The 16,275-nt window shown below is 45.8% G+C and overlaps 1 protein-coding gene across 1 annotated transcript in view; it reads right to left on the bottom strand.

Annotated features, from left to right (window-relative positions):
- LOC102442254 (kalirin RhoGEF kinase) overlaps positions 1-16,275 on the bottom strand; it is a 279,390-nt gene that overhangs the window by 186,058 nt on the left and 77,057 nt on the right. Inside the window, exon 7 of the mRNA XM_023757300.1 lies at positions 2,746-2,937. Coding sequence (XP_023613068.1) covers positions 2,746-2,937 — 192 coding nt within the window. The remainder of the gene's footprint in view (positions 1-2,745; positions 2,938-16,275) is intronic.

Raw genomic sequence — 16,275 nt, forward strand, 5'->3', positions numbered from 1 at the left:
GCCCTGGGATCAGAAGGGACCGAGAAGGCTCCCCGGCCCCGGGATCAGCGGAGCCGAGGAGGCCTCCCGGCCCCGGGATCAGAGGAGCCAAGGAGGCCTCCCGGCCCGGGATCAATGGACCCGCGAGCCTCCCGGCCCCGGATCAGCGAAGCCTGATGGAAGCCCTGTGTGTTTATGCACCCTGGGGGTGCAGAGGTCCTGTCCTAAGCAGAGGCCTATGGCGAAATTTTCGACTCTGAGAAGCAGCCTACGGGCAGGAAGGTGGCTCCTCTGACCTCAGTGCTGGAGAAGACCATTATGCAGAAAACTAAATAAACCGATTTTACATCATTTCCCAGGTGTAGAACAGTTGGCATGTAAGCCCCTGACCAGTGCCCAGCCTCTCCTCTGTCAGTCTATCTCACTCTTAGGTACCATGTTCTTTGTTCTGTCTTAACTGCAACTCATTTTTAAACTAGATTGCTTTTAAAAGAAGACTAAATACAGTTTCCCTTAAGTTATTTAGGTGGTGGTGGGGCTGCTGGGGCTGCTGGGGGCCTGATAGAAGACACAAACATGCAATGGGGGGCCTGTACCCAGCAGCCCCAAGGCCGGCCACCTTGGTGCTGGGGCTGCTGTGGGTATCAGAGACACAAACCCGCAGGCCCGGCACCCAGCAGACCCAAGGCCTTCGTGGCAGAACTAAGGAGCAGCAAGCCAAGCGGTAGGAAGCAGCAAGCAGGTGGGCAGTAACAAGGGAGGGGTCCTGGACTGCAAGAGGGCACATGCTGGGCTAAGGGACCCCCCACCCATCCCCAGTGCACGAATTTCGTGCACCGGGCCTCTAGTCATTACATAAAAGGGTAGGGTCTTTTTTTTTTTAGTTTTATTCATTTCAAACAGGCCGGATCCGGCCCGTGGGCCGTAGTTTGCCCACGGCTGCTTTGGAAGGTCTCAGGTGGAAACAGGCGCAATGAAGGAAATAAAGAACACCAGGAGAGTATGTTGAAGAAAGACCCACAGTAGAATCTGCCATTTAAAAAGCACATGAGGCACCTTCCATGCTCCATCGCGCTGGGAAGTTTGAATTATCCCACATTAGAGATGAGGAAATAAGCTTAGACGAGTGGGATGAACTGCCTAATGTAAATGAATCATGGGGCTGCGATGGGAACCTCCATGTGTCTGTTCACCAAGCCTGGACTCTCAATGATCCCATATTGCCGTCCACATTAGGTGGGTAACAGAGGGAAAGATTATGATCTTGTGTCCAACTCTCCATTATCTGGGAAGCTACCAAATGTTATACAAAGAAAGAAATGTAGAGGTTAAGACCACAGACTTTAATGTTAGACACACATGGGTTGAAATCCCAGTTGTCTGTAAGTTGTTTGAATTTCACGGTGGTATGTTAGTAAATGTTTAGCCACTAGCATATATATGTATGTACACACACACACCTGTATTATGAACTTTACTAACATGAAAGATATGCAAAACATAATTTACACAGAATAATAACATACACAATGCTCTTTATTGTAAATTCCATGTAGCCAACTGATCCTCACAGGGTGCTTTTGTATGTGACACAGTTGTATAGTTTTGACATCAAAGCTGGTTAATAGTTTCAATTTTGGTGTAAGACAAAAGTGAAAATACCTCAAGACTTATGTCAGAGCATAACTTGTTCATCCTAGATGAGAGGGGCTTCTTGGCTGAATGGAATAATCGTTTCTGAATATCAGAAGACTATTTCCTCAATTCTCTGTGCTATTCACAATGTAAGAGCTACAGATAAGACACATTTTAAGTTTAGTCTGTACTTCTAAATATTTCCCCCCTCATTTTGTAAGACTCTAGAGTCTAGACAATCAATAAAACAATAGATCAAGCCGTGGTTTGTAGCATTTGATGATTCCCAGGCTGTAAATCCCCTCCCTGGATCTATTTCAAGTGACCTCACCAAACATAGAGTTAGGCAGCGATGACTGGTAGCACACACTGTATAGTATTTCTACCATAGATATACACTTCCAGATAGATAATAAACAATGTCAAGAACTTAATGAAATGTAACAAAATAATTAAGACGTAATGAGTTTTGAGTATGTGTTGGCTTTGTTTTTAATATGACATATTTGATATAAATTTAGTTTTAAGTAATGGCTATATTTAATAACCAGTTCACAACATTTCTAGGATTTTAACTAGACCTCCATGATCTGGTTAGAGCCAGCTCCAGCCCACCACTGGGTCTCAGGCAGGTCTCTTACTCTCTCTGAGCTTCAAGGCTCCTCTCTGTAAAAGGAGTCAGTAATGTCACCGGCCAATACCAGTAAGTAAATGAGAACAAATCATTGATACTTCTAGTGTTAATGCTACATTATTATTACCCATAGCAAATGCTTCATGTAAAATCATGCTCTCAGGATCCTATGATACTTTCACCCCTTTGGTCTATGCTCAGGGAACGCAAACTAAAAGTCAGCCCACACAAGGACACACACCAACAAACTACCCCGTGAATGTAAACAGGCCCTGGGTCTTTCTCATCTGGATGACAAGCACAGCCATCACTGTTCCTTTATGTACATGGGGCCACAAAAGTGGCAGATTGCGTTACTGTTGCAACAACTCAGCAGGGCCTTCAGGGTTTCAAAGAGGAGAGGGGCTCTCTACAAGGTGCATCTCCTCCCACCTGCCCCTCCCCTGGTCCTCCTCCCTTCCCACCCACAGCAACCCCTGCAGCTCCCCTGGCCTCACCTGCTCGGCCTTCTGGTGGAACACCGCGGACATGGCGAGGATGGTGCTGCGCTCGTCCAGGGCAGCCGCGAAGCTCTTCCACTCCTGGTCCAGCTGCGTGGAAATCTGCTTGATTTGCTGCGAGGCATAATGACCGGCCTCAGAGAGGCGGGAAGCCACGGACATGATGCGGTTGATGTTGACATAGGCATTCTGGAAAGAAAGGAGAGTGAGCGCTCCGTGGGGCAGGCTGGAAAGGCATCCACTGAGCACTACTGGGGTGAGGATTTGGGGAAGGAAGCTCCCCCAAATAAAAAGCATGAGAGAGGATGGGAAAGGCCACAATAGCATATCCATTTTGGGCCTAAGGTAAGTCTTTGTCTATGATAAAATTTCTACAGATAGCAGGTACAGTAATGGAGGCTTTTTATTCTGGGGATGGGAATAGTTTTCGTGCCAACTACTATTGCACATAAATGCAGTCACTTTGCGTAGACTGCCTCAGTAAACCTCACTATCATCTTAGGAGGTCATGCCAAGGGGACAGCATGGTACTTCTAAGAGTTACTCTCTGCAAGTAATGGCTCAGACTAAGGAGGCAAAAGCACCTCTCTTTCTCAGGAGAGAGCTGTACCCGGGCCATTATTGCCACCTACAACAGGGCAGCAATGCGCATCAACGAGGGCAAAGGACAGATGTTACACCGTAACTCCACATCTTCCTATCACAAGCGAAGACTTAGCTGCCCCCACACTGCTCCCTCCTCCACAAGAGCTAGGCACTGGCCATCAGGCGGGGTTTAAATAAAGAGAACATTCAAAGCCACGACATTTTTCCATGCTAAAAATAAGATCGATGGAACCCTTTCCGATCTCTACTTAGGGACATTTCCCCACCTGACCCCAAAAGGCATCTGTGGGGCTCTCCTGGCCCTGCTGACTCCTTTCATCTTAAGGTATTGTTCACACTCATTCCTATCATTCATTGCCAGTTAAAATTCATGACCACCATGTGCGTTGTTTCCTACTAGGCTAGCAGAAAACGCTCCAGGAAGGAACGAGACCAAAGAAAAACCCCACAAACATAAGACCAGTGAGCGTGGTTATTTTTAACTGCTATCTCCTATTAATGGTCTGAGGTGTCAAAACAATCAAGCAATAGTGTGGCGCCCACAGAGAGCCCTTCTGATTCACACAGTGTCTGCCTGAAGAAGGGTGGCAGGTGGCTTGTACAGCCTTGATCTTTGTTACAAATCTTCTCAAATGATAATAAATATTCTTCAACAACGGCATTTTCTCTTGGTTCCAGTAGCTCAGGGGTAGCTCATTAATACTGGGTACGTTTAATGAGGTTCTTTACTTTTCTTTCCCTCATCCCTCATGGTACCCATTCATCTTAGCTTTCTCCTAAGCATTCCATCCCAAAACCTGAGCCAGGTAGATAAGGTCCCGCTTCATTTAAAAATCTCCGTGAAGTTTAAAAGGTTAGGTGTCACACTTGGACACAAATCCATCCTGATGCCTAATGACCCCCATGCATTTCTTTAGTCTGGCCCGAGATCCTTCTGACATAGTACATTTCCTTCATGAACTAGAATATCAGACTTGTTGTTTGAAATAACGATCCTTCAGAGATTTAGAAGTCATTATCAGCCCTGTTTTCTGAGTTAGGACATAGATTCCACTTAAAATTAAACTCTATTTATAGAACTGACAGAAAAACCAACTCTGCACTTAGAAATAGAAAGGAAAAGAAAAAAGGCATGTACTGATTTTAAAAGTCCTGTCTTCTAAGGGAATAACATTTGTATTCCCCCAAGTTTCCTGACTGTGTCTCTGTTTTATTTGGGTTCCCCCAAAGAGAACCCTGAGACAAGGGTTGGGGCAGGTAGTTTACTTGGGTGGGATCCCAGGAAGCACAGTAAGGGAGTGGGGAAGTCAAAGAGGACAGGGAGAAACATGAAGAAAGGGTGTGTTCATGAGTGGGTCACTGCTATGAGCAACTGGGGGGCATCCTTCCTGATCGCTCTTCTGAGCTGTCCCACCCGGAGGTGAGGAATCTGGGGTGTTTGCTCATGGCTCATTGTTGCAGGTCTCTCCTGGAGTAACTCCCTGGCATTTCCAGCCTGACCTCCACACAGGCCAAGCACACTCTGCAGGTCAGAGCGTGACCCTGGGCAGAGAAACCCAGGAAGCTGTCAGCGTGTGGGGGAACTGTCTGCAGATGACCTCTAGGGTGGGCTGAGGGGATATGGGTGGGGCATTGCCACGTGGATTCGAATCCTGGAACTGGTCCCCGCACACACACGTATCCAGGTCTATCTAGGATTGCTGGGTTTTCCTGTCCTTGGAAAAAGACCTTGTGTTCTTTGGCCAGACAGGAAGCAAGAAAATCAGTAAGAGCAGGGCACCAGTCTGTGTCCAGGGTCCCTCCTGCACCTCGTGGGTGGCTGGCCCTCTGTCATCACCGCCTATTTCCATTCTCCCCCACAGGGAACCCAGGGAGGCAGATTCCTGCTCACTTTCAGGAAGAACTTTCCAGCTATTAGAAATGTCTAACTGTGCTGCCTTCTTGAGGCTGTTAACACCTTGTCACTCATTCAAATATTTATGGAGACTGGGCCAGTCTCTGTGTTGGGGGCTGTGGGAGATCAAAGAGGAATGAGACAGGATTCCTGCCCTCAGGGGGTCACAGCTGAGGCTTAAGAAAAGTCCTCAAATAACTGTAATTTAAAGGAAAATGAGTAAGTGTTTTGACAGAGGTAGAGGCAACTTGCTGTGGGATGCAGAGGGCAGGGACCCAGGAGGCTGGGAAGGGGCTTCCTGAGCAGGGGGTGGTGGTGCGGCTGGCCGTCCTCCAAGGCCCCCTTCAGCCCTAAAGCCTGTGATCATAAATGAAAGCTAAAAACAAACAAAGACCACAGCTTACATTTCACATTCGAGAAACTAGCACAGTAAATGCCTTTATTGTTTCCTTATCAGTGGGCAGATAAATGTCTTACTGAAACTAACAAATGATTATGCTTCACAAAATAGAGGCAGTATTCCTCATAATAGAGGAACAAACATAATGTTGACTCGTGAACTTGTTAATTTCCCCCTCTATGCTCCTTTTCAGAATAGCAGAACATTGCAGGCACGTCACATTGCCCAAGTTCACCATCATCATCTTCTTTATTTTCCTTCAGCCTAGAACCCGAGACAAATGGGCAGGTAGATTCTAAACTGCAGCCACAAACCAAACAAAAAAAGGCAGAGGGTCTCAAATGACTAAAAAGAAAAAAACAAGAGACAAGGTTAAAGAGCTGGATTAAGAGGCTTAGAAAAATAGGGATGCTCAGTCCTTAGGCACAAATGACATGTCATGGGCTTTGGGCAACTCATCCATGTGGTTCTTCTGTGTCTCTGTTAAGGAGTATTTGGGAACATAGTCTGTCCTGGGGATACAGCCAGCAAGAATGGATATTTTTTTAAAAATATATCTTACTAGAGGCCTGGTGCATGAAAATTCATGCACTGGAGGGGGGCATCCCTCAGCCCGGCCTGCCCCCTCTCACAGTCCAGGAGCCCTCAGGGGCGGGAGGCGACCCGGCAATCAGGGGAAGGTGATGCCCCATCGCACCTCTCCTGCTGCCACTGCCGGCAGCGCAAGCCTCAGCCGGCCCTGGTTACCTGAGCCTCAGACAGCCCTGGGAAGCTGGGGGGTGAGGGGACTGGGTGCCACCATCTTTGAGGGTGGGGCAGTCAATTAGCATATTCCCTCTTTATTAGATAGGATTGATTTTTTACAGAGAGGGAGAGGGAGAGTTAGAAACATCGATGAGAGAGAAACATGGATCAGCTGCCTCCTGCACACTCCCTACTGGGGATGTGCCCGCAACCAAGGTACATGCCCTTGACTGGAATCAAACCTGGGACCCTTCAGTCCCCAGGCTGACACTCTATCCACTGAGCCAAACCAGTTAGGGCAGGAATGGATATTTTGACTCTTCACAGCCTTTCCATTTCCTACCAGCTGTCTCCTGGCCCGAACCCCTCCCCGAATCTGCCTGGCCTTGCCACCCTTGCCTGCCAGCCTCAATTCCCTTCATCTGCAGAGCTGTCCATCCGTTGAGGGCATCTAACTCACTGGGCCAGGAGTCAGGAGACATGAGTGCTGATTCACCCCTGGCACTCACTTAAGATGTCACTTGCCTCCTCTGTGCCTCAGCTTCCTTATCTGTAAAGTGAGGGAGTTGAGCTAAATGATCCCAGCCATTCCATTTCTGAGAAAGCACTGTCAGTTCCACGCATCCCAGGCCTCTCAATACATTCTCTGTTTATGAAGGACACCAGATAGCACATAGAGAGAATTTAGGAAGTCACAGTTTTCTTCTTTCTTATCTCCAGTGCCTGGGGAATGATGACTAAATCTATTCCCCTCTTGAAACCCTCTTCTTTGGAGGAAGTGGGGTATAAACCGAAGAAACAAAGGAAACTCAAAACTTTCAAGTGTCCATGTGCAATGGGAAAGTTTTATACAAAAGAGTAACGTGATCTGACTTGTGCTTTCAAGACTGCCCTGTGTCCTAAAGGGCTGGCAAGGGAAGCGTACACACAGAAGTACGCACAGCCCAGCCTCGGCGGCCCCTCTGCCTCAGCCCCTCACTCTGGCTCTGCTCTCTGCCCTGCCATGTGCAGGCCGCAGCTGGAGCTGAGTGACCACACGCCAGCTACTCCCCTCCCCCCTCCTCTTCAGCCCCTTCCCCTGAGCAGAGCTGCCTAGACTAACCTGATTCCTTGGCCAGAAGTTAATAATATAACTAATAACTCTGGCTTAGTGAGTTTCTTCTTAATCCCTCGCTTTAAAACGGCTTTGTTAACTTCAACCCCTCCCCCACATGTATGCAAGTGCTATCATTATTAACGTTACTCAAAGTATTGCACAGTCCAGATGTAAACACTGTCTACCCTGCAGAGCGCAAGCTCCCACAGCACTGTCTGCTGCTTCCTCCACCCCATCCGACCTCTCCCCAAAGGCTCTCCTCCCAAAATTTGCTTACAAATGGGAAAAAAACAACAACAACTAAATTCCAGCAAAATCTTGCTAACTCAAAAACCCTTTATGTTTACACCCTTCCCCAGCTTTGTCGCCTACAAAATTCTCTGTTTTCTCATTTCATTCCTGAGTTCATTAATTGGAGTCACGGGATGGACGGCCCCCTTCTCCTGAGGACTTGTCTCCTGTTGTGATGAACTGAAATCAATGGAGCAGAGTCATTCTCCTGAAAGAACTTCTTGGCAGAATTTTGATGAGAGTTTTTAGCCCTGCCAAAGGCTTTCGCTTTGAACCTGACTCCTGGCTGCCCTGACTGGCCACAAAACATGCAGAGTTACTTGTGGATAAGGATAACTTTCTACTTAAAAACCCAGATAACTTTTCTCTTTAGATGAAGTTTCTTAAGTGATATACTCTGAAAGAGATACTGGTCTTCTAGAAATAATCATGTGATGCAAGTAATCATTCTGGTAGCCCTAGGCTCCATGTCAGGGGCTGTGTATGAGAACAGATAATTTCTGAATATGTGTATTATTTGAATGCCATTCACTTCACTCCTACAAGCAGGGGTGAATTTTACACTCCTGTGGTCACAGATTCCCACTATGAATCAGACACTCCCTCCCATGGGTTACATGAGACATAAAACATCCAGTCCATTGCCTGGCGTATAACCAATAACTCAAAGAATGTCATATCTTTTCCCTCATCCAGTTACAGCAGATTGGTGTTAACTCTCCAAATTAAATGCAAACCAACTTGAAGTATTCGTTAAAAGTACAACAAAAAGAAAAACACATCAACTATTCCAATTAGAGACACATATTCCAACAAGAGTCCAAGGTCCCATTGTATGTCACAGAGAGCATGCCACAGTGTGCCTGCCCTCCTATTCCTGAGAAAAGTCCCTGCCGCAGGCGAAGCTGCCCTGGCAGTTTGTCAGGCCACATCCCTGCACAGCACACCCTCTGCTGGCAGATGCCCTTCCCCTAGAATTCAAAGGTCTGGGGCCCTAACTTGTCCACAGGTCTTTCCTTCGCCCAGAGGGATCAGAGAGTTCAGAATCAGCCAGTGACTTGCTCTGTGAGCCATGCCCTTTCAACACAGTCTTCTTCCATACCTTAAGCTGGAAAAACAGAACTCTCTGTCTCTTGGGATGGCCTTCTTAAGGCATCGCCCCTCCCTTGGTCTGTGTTAGCCATGCCCAAGGCACCCAGAAGTGGGAATGTCTTGTCCTCATACAAGGGGACAGATCCTTCTCCTACTCCTGACCATTTGGCAAAGGTCCCAGGCTGGCATGGGGCCCTTCGTTTGTTGTCCAGGGGCAACATTTCTCACCTTCATCTCCTAAGAGGCGGAGGGGAGTCAGTGAAGAGCTGTCTCATCTTTGGGAAGAATGAGTCCTGGGCAGGGGTTCTCAATTCCATTCCAGTTAATGGGGCTGCAGCTTTTAAGTTATGATGATGAAAATGGAGGCTGTCATCATCAGACCATCAGAGAAGGGGAGGCACAACAACCACATAGGGGTCACTTTCCTGAAAGGAATTCCATCCTCTGACCAAGCTCTGGAGACCTGGCCTCCCCACACCCAAAAGTCAAGGGAGGGAGGCCAGCAAATACCCGTCCAAGGGCCAAGGTACTCAGCAAAAATCATTCAGGTCAAATGGAAACCAAATGTCACATCAAAATGTGAGGAACAAAATATATAAAAGTAGTACAGCCTTACCTGAGAAAAACATTGTGTACAGTAAGGAAGCACACACATATTATCAGTCATTGACTGTTTATTTTGAATCAGATATACACACAGTAGTGGGAATTTTGGGGGGTCTTTTTCTCATCTTAATTCTCTTGTACATAGGAAGATTTTTAAAAATAATTTATATATATATATATACATATATATGTATATATATATATACACACACAAAAAAAATAATTTCTTAAAAATTATACAGAAAAAGTATACAGTACTTTTTCCTCCAGCCCTTTTCATCCTTGCTGAACCACCAAAACATTAAATGTCTATGGGTGATGGAGCTAATGGGGAATTCATATTTAACCTTTTGTTTTTCTCAAACTACTTTTTATTGAGACACAAAGGTTATTTCTAATTTTTGTTTTTTTGTTTTCTCTGCAAATAATGCTAGGGGGTGTGAAAATTTTGTATTTTAATACATTTAGTATTTTAATACATTTAGTATTTTTAGTTTTAAAAATTATTTTGATGGGCTTTTCATTTTAATAGACTTGGTCAGGTTGCATTCCGTGAAAGCTGTAATTTTCTACTCAAATTTCCCCATCTTTTTATACTTTGGTAGAGCTTTTATTTTTTAAAAAATAAAGTATAATTTATAGACAAGTAGAATAGGCAAGTTTTAATGAGCAAATACTGCTTTAATAAGGAAAGGAATATAAACACACTATTTACAGTATTTTAGAAGCCAAGTTCATGTAACAATCTCTTTTTACAGTTAGGGAAAAAAAGCCCAGACACTTTTTGAGTCCACTTAGTAGGTACTTAAAAATGTGTGAAATCAATCAAGTGATGTGTTCAAAGTCACAAAGAGAGAGGCAAAATGGGACTAGACCCAGGCCTCCCGATTCCTAATCCACACGAGCCCCCTGCTTATAGCTACCTTTTCTCATGCCCTGCAGTTTATATTCATTTAAGGTCTGGTTTTGTCACATTCAAAGAAAGTCATAAGGAGAAGTATTTGGAGATTTTCCCATACAGCTTTCAGTGGCTTCGTGAGTAACATTTGACATCAGTAAGAAAATAAAGAGACTGTACCAAAGCAATGGAAAAAGCCGAACCTCACTTCCTTTCTCCAGATTGATAATGCCATATGCATTGCTTACATCTTTGCTAGTACCAAACCCACGTTGGGTACTGAAGCTGTTAAAGCATCAGCTTTTGATTAATTAGTTTAACTTTACCATGTAAACCTGCTGATCCCCCTCAAAACATATGGACACTGGGAGAGTAACATCTGGGATAAGAGCTGTCCATGCTTGAAACTCTTCTGCAATAGCTGAGATGTGATGAGCTCTAAATGAACACTCCAACTCCTGCCTCCTTCAAACCACAGGGTACCCTTTAGGGGGCCAAATAGGGCAGTTGATGGATGACTCTCTGGTCAAATCTGGCCAAACAGTAGGTCAAACCATGTGGAAGCCATCTGTCACTGTCGGGGGAGAGAGGGAAGGAGCCGGAGCAGCCCAGTGTTCAGCAAAGATAACATTGGCCTGAACCCCACTGTCCCTTTCACCTGGCTTGCTGCAGCAATGTTTCCTCCAGCAATTGCTTTACAAACCATTAAGCAGCCATGAAAACAAGCGCCTGGCCATATGTCCCAGGGCCAGGAAACCCAGGAGCAGATTTAAGTTAAAAGAAGCCAGCCTCTCTTTCTCTTCCTTCTCAGTTCTGAGTGAAACTCCCTGGAGGGCATGAGTATCTTTGCATGAGATATCACTGCAGGACTGATGTGACAGGGAGCCGGTGGGGGCAGCTGGAATCAGGTTCGGGGGCACCAGAGGAGAGAGTGGTTGGGAACAATGCAGCTCTTCTGGGTTGTGATGTAGTAATTTCAGGCTGCCTTTATGGTTGAAATCCGAGGCTATAAGACGTCAAGAAAATGCATTCACCAGTACTTTCTTCCCTCAGCCCCTTCTCTTGTAGGGCCTGGCTATGCAGTGCTTGGTCTGTGGCATCAGTATAATCTGGGAGCTGGTTAGAAGTGCAGACTCTCAGGCCCCTTCCCAACATCCTGAATCGGAATCTGCACTTCAACAAGATCACCCCAAGTGATATGTGTGTACATTAAAGTTGGAGAACTCTGCAGAGGAGAACTCTGAGGAGCTCCTCCTGAACAAGGAGAACTATTTCTTTTAACACTCCCAACCCTGACAATAACAACAGCCGAACATTCACCAAGCATAACACCATGCCAAATGTTGTGCCTAAAATGCATGATCACATCTCATCCTTACAACATCCCTGGAAAAGGCACAATCATTATTCCCCATTTATAGTGGGGAGACTCTCAAAAACCGAATAACTTGCCTACGATTGCACAACTAGGAAGGAAATGGAGAACCACAGTTAGCTCCTAGTGCCTCTGCTGTTTCCCACAATGCTGTTTTACCTTGCCATAAATGTGAAACAATTGGGCTGGCCAAGGATGTCCCTCAAGGGAGAAGAGAGATGATGAGAAATTTCTTCCCAAAGATTTAAAAACTCATATTGGACAGAAACAGGGCCCGTGGAGAGAGAATTCAATACAAATGTCTACATCTCCAAGGCCTCCCCATTAGGCCTTTGGTGTTCCCTCGGAATGCCCTTGGGCACAGCCCAGCTCCTGAGTGGGCAGGAACCTGCAGGTGGGCTTCTCTTATCTTCTCCCTCCTGGAGCAATAATTTCCATCTCATCTGTAAACCCAAGGCCAGTCATCCTGGGGAACAAACAGGTCCTTGTCTCCACAGAGCCACTGGAAAGCTAAGGATTAGGGTAACACTTTGCCCTTTTAATAAATATATTGCCTTATGGCTAGAGTCTTAAATCTCTATCCTATTTGTTTATTCAACTATTCATTCAACAATGTAAGACACTGTGCAAGTAGGAAACAAGACAAATGAAATTTCTACATTCACGGAGTTTACATTTTAGTAGAGAAGTCAGAGAATAGATTAATATTTATTATGTATTTCTTACTTCAGTGCTATAAAACAGCGGTCGCCAACCTTTCCGGCCTCACGGACTACCAGTGGTCCTCGGACCACCGGTTGGCGACCGCCGCTATAAAATACAGCTGAGTTAAAGACAGATTGTGATGGAGTTGGGAAGCACTACTTAAGATAGAGAAGTCAGGGCAGACTCACCCATAAAACCAGGGATGACTTGCCTGAGCTTAGCCCTGAATGAAGTAAGAGAGTGAACAGGTAGGAAGAGGTTTCAGGTGGAAGGAACAGCAAGGGCAAAGACCATGGGGCAGGAACAACCACGGAGAGTTCAAAGAACAGCAAGAAGCCCAGGCTGATTGGAGGGGATGAGTAGGTAGTAGAGGTTGAGATTCAAGAGGTAACTTATGTCCGGACCACACAGAGCCTCATAAACTATGGTAAGGAACTTCAGCTTTTATCCTGAGAATAGGAAGACATTAAAGCATTTTGAGTGCAGAAGTGACGTGATGTGATGTACTTTACTTGTGGCAGGATCACTCAGGCTGTTGTGTTGAGAATGGACTGTAAGGGAATAAAAGTGGAAGCAGGGAGACCAGATAGAAGCTGCTACCAGAGTCCAGGCAGGAGCTGATGGCAGCGTGGACCAGGGTGGTGGAGGTGGAGGTGATAACAAGTGGCCAGATACTGGGTATATTTTGAGGATAGAACCAAAAGGACTTGCTGATGGAAATCCTCTGGTTCTTCCTATTTCTGGGCCTCTGGCTATGTCATGAATGCTGACCTCTGCTTTAAAGTGCTGCTCCCTTCCCACCTACCTACCCGGTCCTGACCTCTCAGTTCTCAAATGTCCTGATTTGTGAAGATCTTGCCTATATGTCCTTGCTCAGTCTCTGTCTCTTATCTGGTACTCCTGGCTGGCTACCTCCCATAGCCCAGAATGGCATATGCAATGCTGCTGCTTATCAATACAAATACTTCGTGTTTGTGTTGTGCTTTACACTGTGAGCCCTTTCACGTACGTTATCTCATCTGATGGGCTAGGTTTCATAGACCATTTCATGCCTTTCATTCAGCTCCAGCAGACCTCAAAGGTATGAGTCAGCTTCGGCTGAATTTCAGACAATTAACTCCTTGGTGGCTGCAGACAGTAGAGAACAGACACTGGCTGCATGTGAGTATGTAAAAGTGCGAGCTATAGGGCTCAGGGGGTACACATCCAAAGGGCATAAATCAATAACCTGAGGACAAGGAGCATGCTGACAGAAGACCCCAGAGAGCCGTGGTGTGAAACCAGAAAAGAGGTCCCAGGGCTGTGGGCAGAGAACTAGGAGTGAGGGAGAAGAGGAGAGGAATCTGGGGGAGGGGGTGGTGGTGTATGGTCAAGAGAGGAGTCTGTACCAGGCCAGTGCCAGGCATGAGTTAGAAATCTGAGTGGCCAGCCAAGCCCTGCTGGTCAAAGCAGAGAAGCTTTTCAGTAGGGGCCTAGGCCAGGTGATGTGGCAGCAGGCGAGAGAAGCCAGCATTACATACCAGACTGATGCTGAAAGAGCCTCTGCTAAACCAAGGAGCTTCCCTATGTTTCTTGTTTGAATAGGAGCCAATCCCCAAAACATGGCTGAATAGAGACCAGTGGGTAAAGGTTAATGGGGCAGCTAGAGAGTTTGGGATGGGGAACAAGGAACAGAGAGTAAAGACAGATACTCCTTCTCCCTGGATACTCCTCACCTGAAGGGAAGCCCTCACCTCCATGTCCACAAGCTAATTATCCAGTAGGTTTGGAGCTTGACTTCAGGGCAATTGCCCCTTGGCTTATCTTCTTCACCCTGGACCAGCGATTCTCCACCTTGCACAGATTTCCCCAGCACAGTTAAGCCAGTCTCGGGCAGTGGGGCCCACATGTGGTATTTTTGCAAAGCTCCCCAGGTTACTCTAGTGCAGCGGTTCTCAACCTGTGGGTCGCGTACCTTTGGCGGTAGAATGACCCTTTCACAGGGGTCACCTAAGACCATCTGCATATCAGATATTTATATTACGATTCATAACAGTAGCAACATTACAGTTACGAAGTAGCAATGAAAATAATTTTATGGTTGGGTCACAACATGAGGAACTGTATTTAAAGGGCCAGAAGGTCGAGAACCACTGCTCTAGTGGGCAGCCGGGGGGTGGGGAGTGGGGGGACTGCTGCCTTAGACATGGGCACCAGTTTCACCAGGCTTAGCTCAAAGCACATTCTTCTCTCCTTAGGAAAGTTTAATGCTGACAATAGTGGATCATAAGTGGATCCCTGAACAAATCAGAAAATAAAATCTAATCCTCCCACTGAGTTAGAAGAAAACAGAAGTTCCACCCACAAGGCTGTTTGTGGTGATACAAACACTGCATCCCATTCCATCTGATTAGCAAGAATAGGTCTAGCTGGCGGTACAGGCAGTATTTTACAAGTGCAGATTTCCCTAGACGCCCCGCCTTAGGAATCCCAGTGTTAACAGCAAACACTGGACCACATTCATTCTTGTCAGGGAGGGACACGTGTCAGAGGCTTTACTTCCATAAACTCAGGAACAAAGATGCTTGGGCTCAGCTGGAACTTGAAATATCATCTAGTCCCATAGTTCCTGGATGTTAGTGTGCATCACCTGGGGACCTTGTAAGGCCCACCCTGTTGGAAACCACTGCTCTCATTCACCATCTTGTTCAGCTTCTGCTGGAATCACATCCTATAGAGCTCCCTCAGAAGTGAAGGCCCTGCCTTATCGGTTCTGGGCCCTTGCTGACCAAACTCTGCTCTGGGTTGGTGACGGACGGTGTGGCATGCTTACTGTCCTTAACAAGCGTTTATTAGAGACCTACCAGGTGCCAGGCACTGTTATAGGTCCTGGAGATGCAAGTGTGAGTGAAACACACAAAGCTCTGCCCTTGGGAGCTTACATCCTAGTGGGCAAAATTCTCTTTGCATCAGGTACCTGAATTTGAGGATGGCTAAATGGCAAGGTCCTTGAAGATATCTTTGTGTCTTATGAATCTTGCTGTTCTCAGCGTCTAGCAAAGGGCACAGACAACAAAAGTCTGTTGACTACACCAATGAGTGAATGCCAAGTGGCACACCTGACCCTCCTACCTCAACCTTGCTAACACTACCAGGGACATGCTCTTCAACCATTAAGAATACGGTATCTTAAAGCTAGTGGGAACCCACTTAAAAACATTCCCTCCCCAGTTGTCATTTTCTTAACAGTTTTATTGAGATATAATTCACATACTATATAATCCATCCATTTAAAGTGTACAACTCAAGGGTTTTTAGTATAGTATTTAATATACAGATATGTGCAACCAACACCACAGCCAATTTAGAATGTTTTCATTATCTCTAAAAGAAACCCTACATCCTTTTGTTACTGTCCCCGTCTCTCTCATTCATCCCAACCCTAAGCAACTAATCTACTTTTTGTCTCTATAGGTTTGCCTATTCTGAACTTTTATATAAATGAAGTCATATAAATATGTGGTCTTTGGCGACTAGTTTCTTTCACTTAGTAAAATGTTTTCAAGGTTCATCTGTGTTATAGTATGTGTCAGTATTTCATGTCTTTTTATAGCTAAATAATATTTCGTTATAAGGATATGCCACCTTTTGTTTATTCATCAGCTGATGAGCATTTGGGTTGCTTCCACCTTTTAGTTATTATGAATAATGTTGCTATAAACATTTGTGTACAATGTGTGAACATTTTGTGCAGTTTTTTGTTTGTTTGTTTGTTTTTTGTTTTCATTTCTCTTAGGCATATACCTAGGAGTTGAATCACTGGGTCCCAGGGAAGTCAATG

The sequence above is a fragment of the Myotis lucifugus genome, unplaced genomic scaffold, assembly GCF_000147115.1.
Source record: "Myotis lucifugus unplaced genomic scaffold, Myoluc2.0 scaffold_105, whole genome shotgun sequence".
NCBI lineage: Eukaryota > Metazoa > Chordata > Mammalia > Chiroptera > Vespertilionidae > Myotis > Myotis lucifugus.